This window comes from Stegostoma tigrinum, chromosome 13 (genome assembly GCF_030684315.1).
Source record: "Stegostoma tigrinum isolate sSteTig4 chromosome 13, sSteTig4.hap1, whole genome shotgun sequence".
Classification (NCBI taxonomy): domain Eukaryota; kingdom Metazoa; phylum Chordata; class Chondrichthyes; order Orectolobiformes; family Stegostomatidae; genus Stegostoma; species Stegostoma tigrinum.
Genome location: NC_081366.1, coordinates 65,828,544 through 65,840,475, shown reverse-complemented (window position 1 = coordinate 65,840,475; position 11,932 = coordinate 65,828,544). Strand labels below are relative to the sequence as shown.

Here is an 11,932-nt window from a genome sequence, read left to right as displayed (position 1 = left end):
GGAGGAGGAGGTGAGGGGGGGCGGGGGAGGGGACAGGCGGAGGGAAAGGGGTAGCGGGGGTCAGAGAGGGAAGCTGGAGAGAATTAAGGCAGGGAATGAGTTGGAGTGGTACACGAAGGGATTGGAAGTGAAAGAGAGAGGGAATGGGGAGTGAGGAAGACGTGGATAAAGAGATCGAACATCTGCGGCAACAGAAGGCCATTAGAGCAGGGAAAGGGAGAGGAAGATATGGAATGGCAGAAACGATCAGGGGATAGAGAAGGCAGTGAGCGATAGAGAGTGGGAAAGGGCGGGACGGCAGAAATGCGGAGGGCGATAATACTAGAGGAGGAGGAGGCAGAGGAGATGCCGGCGGAGTGTTTGCTCCTGGCGTTGAGGGTAGAGCCAGCTCATGTTGGTGTGCCTTCGGTCTCAGACGCCTCCCCCCACTGAGCTGGGAACACTGACGTTATTGAGTAAATCAATATTCTTGTGTAGTATATAACATCACAAAACACACCTTAACTCAGACAGTGCCTTTTGTGGAAGACTAACACCTTTCTGATTCTCAGATGCCAAGTATCACCTTAACTCAAGACGCCACTAGGCCTTATTTCCGGCTTCCTATAGCAGGCGCATGCGCAGGACGGGAAGTCGTTCGGTCGGCACGTGCTCATGCATTGAGGGGGCGGGGTCTACAGTTGGTGATATTCTATTGGCGGATTGTGCGACGGGGGCGGGTCCGTTCGGACGTATATAAGGAGGGGCAGAAGGCATGCGCGGGCTCACTGAAGGAGTTGTAAAATGGCCGCCTGTGATTTCGAAAGTGGGGTACCGCCGCCCTTGAGGCCGCAGAGCTTTCTGTTCGGTAAGCTCCTTGGGAGAGAGCCGGGGCAGCGTGGCCCCAGCATCTTCTCCTCCGTTCCTTGTCTCTAGGTGTGAGCGCGTTCCCCGGGATCCCGTGGAGGGGCTTCTCCTCGCCATGTGGCTATCGGGCCACGTGTTGGTGGTAAGGCCCCGGTCTTCAGGCCTCAACGGTTAGTGGTGTGGGTAATCTCAGTATCCAAGTGAGCCTCCTGGCGCGGTTCGTAGATACGCTGATATAAAAGTTTTTCGCCATTCACTGGATTTCGCGGTTTTCTGGTCAGTTTTAACGTTAGCTTGCCGCTGCCGTTAGAGAAGCCCCAGGGGAAATGGGGTGGTTGATCCCGAATCCGTTTTTATGGCAAATATTCGACTCTCCCGTAGAAGGGGCGCACATCAAGCATCTGTCGTGGCCCCTTCAGGCAATCGTAGGGAGTGCTTAGCCTTCCTCCACCTGCGACAAACGATCGGGTGGGAAAGGGGTCTAGGCCCGAAACGTCAGCTTTTGTGCTCCCTAGGATGCTGCTTGGTTTGCTGTGTTCATCTATCGCCACACTTAGTTATCTAGCTGGGAAATCTGCCCTAGATGAATTGCTTCTCGAGCCTCGTGGCACGCAACTACTAAGTTTTGGAGGATGTATCTTCAATAAAAACCTGAGGGTGGTGTTGGGAATCACTTTTCTGCCTGAGGAGTTCCCTACGTTGCCTGTTTTTGCGTCTTGAATTTGTCAACTATATATTTTCCCCTCCAGGATGTGAGCTCAAAACTGGTCACAAAGAATACAAGATGGAAGTGGAAGACGACGAGTCTGAGCATCAGCTGTCTTTGAGGACGGTGAGTGTTTTTCTTGCCCCTTCCTGCCAGCTAAAATGCCAAATAAAGCTTGCTGAGAACCCAAGCATCTCTTGTAGCACCACACTGAACCTTTAATTAAGATCTCATATTTAAATGTGCTCAATGGCAGTTTTTCTGAATTAGCAACAGTGACTGCAAATTTGCATGTATATATATGTATGTATGTATATATATATATAGACAACACTGGAAGGTTGTGAGCTTGATGAGAAACCAACATGTGGAGCAACTACCTTTCATAATTGCAAATTTGTTTGTGCTGACTTTTTTAGTAACAACTTTGAAAGGCTGGGGAATTCTGATGTGTTGCTCAAAACTTATTGCTTTGTGGCTTCCTTAATATTTAACTGAGTCCCATATATCCAGTGCAAGGACAGTTTTATGTTAATGTTTGCACTTTGATTTCTGATGTGACAGTGTCTTTAGTTTTATTCATGGGGATTTCTGATTTTTGGGTTTTACAGGTTTGTCTTGGTGTTGGCGCAAGTGATGATCTGCATCTGGTCGAAGCAGAAGGTTTAAACTCTGAAGGCAAGAACACAAGGGTGACTTTGGCAGCTTTGAAGTTGTCAGTGCAGCCTACAGTGAGTATCCAGTTCTTGATCGAAAGACATGCATCAAACTTTATTTGGGACCTCTGGGAGAGGGTTAGTCATGGTTAGAATTTGAGGTAGTGCATTGTTTCCTACTATGTTGGAAGAAACTGGCAGCTGCTTGCAACTCTTAATTGGCTTGTCTGTCCTAAGAGAAACTGTGTGCCTTTCTTTATTGACATTGATAACAGAATGTCCTCCTTCTCATTGCAACCAGATTGGTATTTTGGAGTCTAGTTGTCACTGTCCTGTTCAAAAAACAGCAGATTGTCCTTTGCCAGAAATGTGAAGACTCAAAAGTTATCTGGTCTATAAAAGTTAAAATCCTGTTGTAGCAAACTGAACACAACATCAGCTGTTCTGCAGTTCTTGAATCTGTGATTTTGCAGCTTAGATGTATTGGACTTGACTTTGAGCTAGAGCAATGTAGGCCCTGTTTGTTCTGTATTCCTATTGACAGCCCATGATGAAACTGCTCCCTCTTAACAGCTGTTATAAAACATGTCACTTTATCTGTGTATGGAGGTTTGCTAGCATTACATTCCATGTTGGACAGTCTTTTTTATTCACACGTAAATAGGTTTGCCTATTAATTTGCATTTGTTGAGCTGTCTACAACAGATTGAAATGTTTTGACATCTAGAGATAAGGCTGTTTTGTTATGATTTCCAGTTGAGCGAAAATCCAACCAACAAATTACATAGTTTCCCAAAAAAGTCTTGTTCTGTCAACATATTAGCCAGAAATGGCCTGACAACAATAATGTAGATGCCAAAATATTGCTAAACGGGTTGAATGCTGGAAGCAGAGATTCCACAAAAAGGAGTGGTTTTGCACAGCAGAAGAAATTTGTCGTGGTAACTTTTAATTCTGTCTGACACAGGTTAGTTTGGGAGGATTTGAAATGACACCGCCTGTAACATTCAGGCTCAAATCTGGAGCAGGTCCTGTATACATCAGTGGCCAGCACCTCATCGGTAAGTGGACATTATTGAATATCTGACCAAGCGGGAGATGAGTATGAGTGCAACCAAATCATTGATATCACACTTGGGTTTGAAGTTTTGAAAATTGGAGGAGCTGGGGTGCACAATAATTCAAGTCTACAGCACAGTCTTAGGCGTGGGAACAGGGTACATGCTAAGAATACTAGTGAGAAATGAAAGACTCAGCAGGGGATTTTGGAGGCATATTGGGAGTAAATGTTTCTGGTCTTTCTGATGTCGTTATCTGATGACATGACCTGAGGAGTCTGTCCCTGCTGTGTAATAGTACAGAATGACCTCGATCTGGATGTGAGTTTGCTCGCTGAGCTGGAAGGTTAGTTTTCAGACGTTTAGTCACCATTCTCTGTAACATCAGTGAGCCTCCGACGAATGATGTTACCTAGAATGGTGACGAAACGTCTGAAAACTAACCTTCCAGCTCAGCGAGCAAACTCACATCCAGCACTTCAACCTGAGCTACAAATCTTCTCAACTCGCTAATGACCTCGATCTCTGGTCCAGGCATTTTAAGAACTAGAATTTGTGAATTGTTACTTTAAAGCTGCCAGCTCACTTGGCTTCCATCACATCTTGGCAATAAGATGCATGTTTCTTATATGCCTCTTTATTGAACAGGTTTTCTGAAGACCGTTTGTTAGAGGGCATTAGACATGTTGCAATGCAGGGTCTTGCAGCTCTGCCCTTGCTGAAGAAAAATTTCAGTAGTGTGTAGTGACTTCTAAGTGCAGGTCTGCAGTGCCTTTGAGATGGAGATCAGGGTGACTTTGATTTTGTCCAAATTCTATTTTAAGCATTGGATGAAGAAGATTTGGAATCAGATGATTTAGAATCTGACGAGGATGACAGCATGTTGAAGAACACCCTGAAGCAGGCAGTAAAACGACCAGCTGCTGGTGAGGCCAAAATAATGCAGGTTTGTACATGAAACTATGCACTAAATCTGCTTTAACAGCCAACAAAATGGTATCAAATGTACTGTTCCTATTCTGAGCGAAATCATCCGCACTTGATTCTCTATAGGTGTGGAAACTGGCTCTTCAGCCCAACAAGTCCACACTGCCCCAGAGCATCCCACCCAGACCCATACCCTCCCCCTGCCCAAAACAACCCACACACCCCCTGAACACTGGGCAATTTAGCATGGCCAATCCACCTAGCCTGCACATCTTTGGGACTGTGGGAGGAAACCCATGCAGACACGAGAATGTGCAAACTCCCCTCAGACAGTTACCCAAGGCTGGAATCAAACCCAGGTCCCTGGTGCTGTCTGGCTGCAGTGCTATCCACTGAGCCAACGTACTGCCCCAACGCTTGTTTTTGGTGCATGTTATTCATTGTGTGTTACCTTGGCACTTGTTTGAAAAGTTGACCACGTTGCAAGTGATGTTGTAAACAAGTTCTGATCTATTTTGACTCTTGAACGTGAGGTCAATCAAATCTCTTCTGGATAGTGTGAACTCAAGAAGCATAGAGCACTGTTTGCTCTCAATGTTTGACTTTTTATCTTTGTCAGTATTCCTATCTTCCTCACTGCTGCCACAACCAAAATATGATGCAGTAATTGGGGAGATAGTGGTCTAGTATTAGTGTCACTGAATACTGATCCAGAGGCCCAGCCTAATTCTTTGGAGACATGCCGCCCAGTCGCAACACAGTGCTTAGTAGACTTCTTAAATTCAGTCTGGAATTGTGTGCTATTTTAGTTGTGGCAACCATGAAACTTCCCAACTGGCTTTTACAGCAATTTGGTTTGCTTATGTCCTTTTAAAGAAGGAAATCTGCCATCCTTGCTTTGGCCTAAATATAACTTCAGATCCAGTGCAATGTGATTGACTCTTAACCATTCTTTGAACTGTTCTAATAAGCTGCAATGATGCAAAGCTAAATCTTTTCCTTTTTCTTTCACAGAAGAAAATGAAAGTGGAAGATGCTGATGAAGATGATGAGTGAGTGTTATGATGGTTTTTACTACTATTCTTCAGTAGGAAAGTGCTTACTCCACCCCTTGTCCCTGAAATGGACTGAGCGCAGCATGGGGGAAGTTAAATAAGAATTATATGGAGAAACCTTTATTGAGAAGGAATCTACAGTCCACGTTTGAGCTCAGTTCTTTATGAATCTGTAGTTTTATTTGTTTCAAACTGATTAAAGTTGTTTAAATTGGCTTCACACAAACATAAACCTAGTTGAAGGCCATGATGCTAAATATCACTGATTCAAACATGGGTGAGCTCTAAGTGACAGTGATTGTAAGGGGAAAATATTGGGTGTGGCATGGGTTAACCCCACTCAAATTTAGAAAAGTAGGAAATTTAGCTAGCCTGATTAAGTAGGACTCACTATATAGAGCCATAGAGCTGTACAGAGTGAAAACAGACCTTTCAGTCCAACTGTCCACGCTGACCAGACATTCTAATTTAACCTAGTCCCATTTGCCCCATACCCCTCTAAATCCTTCCTATTCATGTATCCGGCTAGATAACTTTTAAAGTGCCTCCACCATTTCCTCTGGAAGCTCATTCCATACATGCACCACACTCTCTATGAAAATGTCTGTTTTGTCACTCTTGTTTTAAATCTTGTCCTTCTCAGCTTAAACTTATGCGTTCTAATCTTGGACTCTGCTGCTGCTACTGGGAAAAGTGACTATTCACACTATCTAGTCCCTTGTGATCTTATAAACCTTTCAGCCTCCTACACTCTAGGGATAGTAGCCCTGACTATTCAGCCTGTCCCTATAACACAATGTAACCCTGGCAACCCTTGAAAGGGTTCAGTAAAAGATTTACAAGCTCTACAAAACATTCCTGTAGCACGGAGACCAGCATGGAATGTGGTATTCCAAATGTGACCTAACCAGTCTTGTATAGTGCAGCTTGACTTCCCAACTCTTGTTCTCGATGCACTGACCAATGAAGGCAAGCATACCGAACAGCACCGTCACTATCCCGTCAACCTGAGAGTCTCCTTTCAAGGAACTGTGAACCTGCACCCCAGGTCCTTCCCTTTAAGTGTATAACTCCTGCCCTGATTTGTCTTTCCAAAATGCAGCACCTCACATTTATCTACATTAAACTCCATCTGCCACTGCTCGGCCCACTGTTCAAGGTGCCGTTGCACTCTCCCTGGTCTTAAATAGTGTTAGCACATGAGCTAACTTCGTCTTCTAGCACCACATCTGTGGCTATCAATAGCACAAAGCTCAACAGTCACTTAACCTCACTTCCCACAAAGTTCTAGGGTACACCTGATCAAGTCCCGAGGATATATTATGTGCTTCATCCTTGTTTAAGGAAGGATTTTGGGTTGATAATGGTAAAGATGCAGAAAGTTCAAAATGCTGATAGACCAGCAGACCACACAAGTTCAACATGGTTGAACTAATAATGACCTGTATGCCTCAGAGGCTGGAAGGCCAAATGATCCCTTTCATGACTGACGTACTGCCAGACAAAGCAATTGGGCACTCAGTGCTGAGACAGTAACAAGATGGAGCTGGTAGATTAAGATCAGGGAATTTGACACCCTGTCCATTTTTGATAGGTGACAAAGCAGATTTGTCTGATCCAGATCATTTCAGAACTTTAGTTATATACTGTCTACGTAACTTTACAATATATGAATATCTGATATTCTTTGGCAGAAAACTGACTTGGAATCTGTGGGCTTGTGATGCTACAGTAGTGATCAGTAGTAATGTCACATGTTCAAATCATGTTAAGCTTAGTGTTTGATGGCAGCTCAACTCCCTTGACCTTTGAGGAAATTATTTGGGCAGCACAGTGAGTCGTGGTGAACACTCCTGCCTCTTACTGTGCTCTGGACCTGGGTTGGACTTCCTCCAGGTGCCCTGCTTTCTTCCTCTAGTCCTGAGATGTGCAAGTTAGATGGATTGGCTATGCTAAATTGCCCATAGTGTTCAGAGATATGCCAGATAAGTGGATCTGGGTGGTTTTTTCTTCAGGCGGTCACTGGACTCAATGTGCCAAATGCCCTGCTTCCACATTGTAGGGATTTTGAGATGATCCCTAGGGGTAGGCTGTCCCAAAGTTGGCTCAATAAACAATCATTGACATTTATCTGAGACTCCTGAGATAATGCTGTAAAATAAACTACCTCCGGAGTGATTTCACGACATGGGAGTTCTATATTTTTGAGGTAAGAGCTGTATACTTCATGAAAAATATGACTCACTGAAGAGGTTTTCTTCTAGAGAGGAGGATGAAGAGGATGATGATGAGTATGAGGATGATGACTATGACGACAACGATGAGGAGGAACTGGTGACCACAGCAAAAAAGGTATTGTTGACGAGCCCAAGACCATATGTACAGCAAGCTGTCAGCACCACTGTGTGCTATTTGGCAGTGTAGCTGAAAGTACATATCTTAAGAGGTGTAGAACACCAGATCATCCAAAGTGATAGAGCTGTTGAATGTTACCCCATTAAAATGCAGCTAATGGTGGCTGCATTTGTTTAATATTGATGTGATGCTTGACTGACAATGCTATTTTATGATGAAATCACTTCATGATATACAGGTTTAAGGTGCTGAATTAGAACCCACTCCCATTTCAAAATCAGGATGCAGTTGTGTGTCAAGTGTGGTCAGAAACTACCACTTGTTTTTACATTGTGACTACTGCTAGGTGTTGCAAAACAACTTGTATTCGTTTAGCACCTAAAGTTAAAACTAAGGACCAAAGCACTTCACAGACACATTGTTGGACACGGATATTGATGTGGATTGGTGTTGAGGATGCTGAAGTAATATTAAGGTTTTAATAGGTGATGTTGAGTGACTTGGTTAGCACTGTTGCCTCACCGCACCAAAGACCCAGGTTTGATTCCAGCCTCTGGTGTTTGAAAGTTCTATCTATCTATGGGTTTCTGCCAGGTACTCAACTTTCCCCTACTTCTGCAGTCCAGAGATGTGCAGGTTAAATTATTGGCCATGCTAAGTTGCGCTCTCGTGTCCCTGGATGTGTGGGCTTGGGCAACTGCCTATGGTAAATGCAGGGCCCATTAAGAGGTTGGGAGGGATGCTGTTCAGAGGGTTGGTGTGGTCTTAAAGGCCATCTTGCTGTTCAGTAAGGATTGTATGATATAGCTGTGTGTTTTAAGGGGAATTTTAGAGCTTAGGCCTCAATGATAAATGGCTGTGAAGCCTGGGCCTGCAGCATTGACAGAGTTGGAAGTTAGATGACAGTATGACAGAATTTTCACTAGAGAATAAGAATTTAACTTTTGGCTTAATTACCTTTAACTGTATTTGAAAGTTCCACAGTTAATCCCTTGTCTTTCACACTGTGCTTGCAGCCTCTTGAGAAAACTCTTCTGAAGGCTACCCCTAGATTGAAAGGGACTCCCAAGCAAAACGGCAAAACACCCACCAAAACTGCATCAGCTAACAAGCAGCCAAAGGTTAGTGACTTTTTCTGATACAAATAGTATTGCCTTCTCTCTACAACTTGCCAAATGGAGACAGAAATTTGGATTTTTAAACAGTTCTCTTTTGATGTGCATGTAAATAGATTTTGAGTAAAATTTGTTGGCATCTCAGCTGCTGACTAGTGTTGACCTTTTATTATAGCACAATAGAGACTGAGTTTCAGTATAAGAATAACATCCTCTTTTGGAGCTACAAGAGCAGACCAGGCGCTCGGAAATCTAAGATTTGGAACTCAACACCTGACTTCTTGAACTGCAATCTCTGGGATTTTTAGACTACTTTGTGCATTTTACTTGCTGTTTAACGTTGAGAGAAGTGTGGAGTAAGTGTTCTTGGAGCAACGGACTGCTCAAATTTGCTTTTCTCTCCAGACTCCAGAATCGAGCAGTAAACCCAAAACACCCAAAACCCCAAAGGCCCCACTGAGCACAGAAGACATCAAGACCAAGTTGAAGACCACCTTGGAAAAAGTGAGTTGTCTGAACACTGCAGTTTTTTAATGTACTGGGATTGGGAAATTGTAATGCCCTAACTCTTAAGCATTTTCAGGATTAGAGGAAAGTGAACATTGAGAGGTAGTTCCTTCAGTAAATGCAGTGTGGTGAATAGTGTTCCTGAAGATCGTGATCATGTAAGATGCCATGTTTCCAATTACTGTACTGTTTTAGCACGTGGTTGTAGAATATAGGGATGATAAGCAGTTGTGTTGATATGGAAATTACAAATTCTTTATTGTGGGTATGCTGAATATGACTGCTTTTTTTTTTTTAGGGCATTGGTCTGCCCAGACTGGAGTCCAAGTTTATAAACTATGTGAAAAATGGCTTCAGGGTGGAAGACCCAAAGGCAAGTGTTTGACTTCAGTCCTGTTCATGAATTTTTTTCAGTCCATGTTGACATGTCAACCTTGCAGTTTGCTGTATGTTTCTTGATTGAGTTGTCTGCTTGGATTGTGACTACATAATAGAATTGAGATGGGCTGTTACCACACCAAGTGGAGTTGCTTGTTACAGAACAGATTATACCTGTGCTAAATCTGGCAAGAATGTTGCTCATTGTCATTGAGTCGTAACTAACCAGCTTGTGATAGTAATACACAAATAACATGATTTAAACACTGGAATTGTTGAAAACAAAATGCTGTACATCCTCAGCAATTCGGGCAGCACCTGTGGATTTAATATTTCCAGCCTGTGACATTTTATCAAGTGATTTTAGAATATTGGATTGAGGAAGTTGACAAATACTGAGTAGCCATATGCCCCCGGTAGTGCACTCTAGTCACCTAGTACCCATGTGTTTTCAAAGGTCGGGGGTGGGGGAGAGTGTTACCTTGCCCATTTCCTTTAAATTTTTACCCCTCACACATGGAATCAATCCCCCAGTTTTTGACACTTCCACCAGAGGAAAAAGACAACTGACTATGCACTCCATCCATTGCCCCTTGTAATTTTGTGCTTTTATCAGGTCACTCCTCGGCTTCTGACCCACTCAAGTGGGAACAATACAAGATTGTCCAATTTTTTCTTATAGCTAATACACTCCAACCTAGGCAACATCCTGGTAAACCTCTTCTGCATCCTCTGTTTTCTAGTATGGAGATGATAGCAGTATACAATACTTCAGATGTGGGTGAACTAAAGTCCTTTATGGCTAAAATGCTCTGGAAGTTAATAGGGCTGTATAAAGGGCAGATAACTGGTTAGCACTGTTCCCTCAGCACCAGGGACCTGGTTTCAATTCCAGGCTCTGGCAACTGTCAGTGTGGAGTTGGCATGTTCTTTCCATGTCTATGTGGGTTTCCCCTCTGGGTGTTCTGGTTTCCTCCCACAGGTAGGTAGATTAACCACGTGAAATTGTCCAGGGATGTGTAGGTTAGGTGGACTAACCATTACATTAGAATTACAGGCAATAGGATGGGATTTGGGTCTCTGGGATGCACATTGGATAGTCAATGTGGACTTGTTGGGCTGAATGGCCGGTTTACATGCAGTACTGAATTCCATTTAAAAGTTGTAGAAGTGATTGGACTCATGCAGGGATACAGTTCAAAATGTGAAGTTGTTTTAAACTTTATAAAAACTTAGGTGTAATTGTATTTACTTAGGTAGACCTAAATGCCAGAAGTTTGTCATCAAGGTAGGCTGAGGTGTTTTTTCCCCCAAAAGGAGGGGCAGGAAAACAGCAGGTGGCCTGTTGGTGTTTGATGAATAGGGCAGGCTTGGTACTGTCAAGTGGAATGCTTCCATCAAACAAGATATTAACTCTCTTTTTGTTTTATAGATCATCAAAGATCTCTGGGCATGGAGACAGACGATCGATGGGAAGTAGGAAAATGTTTTGTACCTGCAAAAATGTGTTTACATGCAGCAGTCATTGTAAATAAACCAACATGTTTTATAATTGTGCCTCATTGTATTATGTTGTATACTGCACTACATAGATCAAGCAGTGTGGTACTTCCTGAATAGGACGCAAGGTGTGTGCATTGGAGCTTTGGATACACTAAAGAGGGCAAGAAAGGAGGCATGGTGTATTGGAATAGTTCATTCCTGAGGTAACAAAATTACAGATTAGATTTTCAGTCCACAGTGGCTGATAATCAAAGTAGACTGTCTTGTATGTGACAATGAAGTGTTTGGAGGCTTTTTAGCCTTTTAAAAAGGAAGCGGATGAATCAGTGGTAAGGGAATGGAGTTTCCCTCTGACCCCATACTTAGTGCTTGGTCCACTAGCAAATCCAATGCCATAGTTTTCCATCACTGACAGCTATATCTCTAATCCTTTGTAAAGATGAGAGAAGAAATGAAATGAAATTACTCTGCTCATTGTCACGACTTAAAAGAAATTATCTCTAGCTCATCCATCCTTCTCCATTAGGTGAAGAAGGAAGCAAAAGAGACTGCACAACCTCCTACTCCATGCTACTGATGGGGATTGGCACAAAGGATTAGTTTGGTTACCATGTCATTTGATTCAGGGTTTGAGATAATAAGGTGCAGAGCTTTCCTGCTCAGCCTGCTGTTTTGGGCCTGGACCCTTCAGAAATGGAGGAGGGGAAGGGGGTTCTGAAATAAAAAGGGAGATGGGGAGGCAGATAGAAGATAGGTAGAGGAGAAGATAGGTCGAAAGGAGACACAAGTCAGAGCTGGGGATGGAGCCAGTAAAGGTGAGTGTAGG

At 43.4% G+C, this 11,932-nt stretch overlaps 1 protein-coding gene across 1 annotated transcript; it reads left to right on the top strand.

The window, feature by feature from the left end:
* Nucleotides 1-732: 732 nt before the first annotated feature.
* LOC125458087 (nucleophosmin-like) lies at nucleotides 733-11,155 on the top strand. The gene is made up of 11 exons (XM_048542968.1): nucleotides 733-847; nucleotides 1,596-1,678; nucleotides 2,164-2,283; nucleotides 3,176-3,269; nucleotides 4,091-4,212; nucleotides 5,208-5,245; nucleotides 7,513-7,600; nucleotides 8,620-8,724; nucleotides 9,124-9,222; nucleotides 9,524-9,598; nucleotides 11,036-11,155. Exons 1-11 carry the CDS (start codon nucleotides 784-786, stop codon nucleotides 11,081-11,083), a joined length of 936 nt encoding a protein of 311 aa, XP_048398925.1. The 5' UTR covers nucleotides 733-783; the 3' UTR covers nucleotides 11,084-11,155.
* Nucleotides 11,156-11,932: the final 777 nt, after the last annotated feature.

What these genes read in the sequence shown, in the direction of transcription:
- LOC125458087 (XM_048542968.1), top strand. Translation starts at nt 784, where the DNA reads ATGGCCGCCTGTGATTTCGAAAGTGGGGTACCGCCGCCCTTGAGGCCG. An exon ending in GATGCTGATGAAGATGATGA is followed by an intron (nt 5,246 to 7,512) that starts GTGAGTGTTATG and finishes GTTTTCTTCTAG; the next exon opens with AGAGGAGGATGAAGAGGATG. An exon ending in TCAGGGTGGAAGACCCAAAG is followed by an intron (nt 9,599 to 11,035) that starts GCAAGTGTTTGA and finishes TTTGTTTTATAG; the next exon opens with ATCATCAAAGATCTCTGGGC.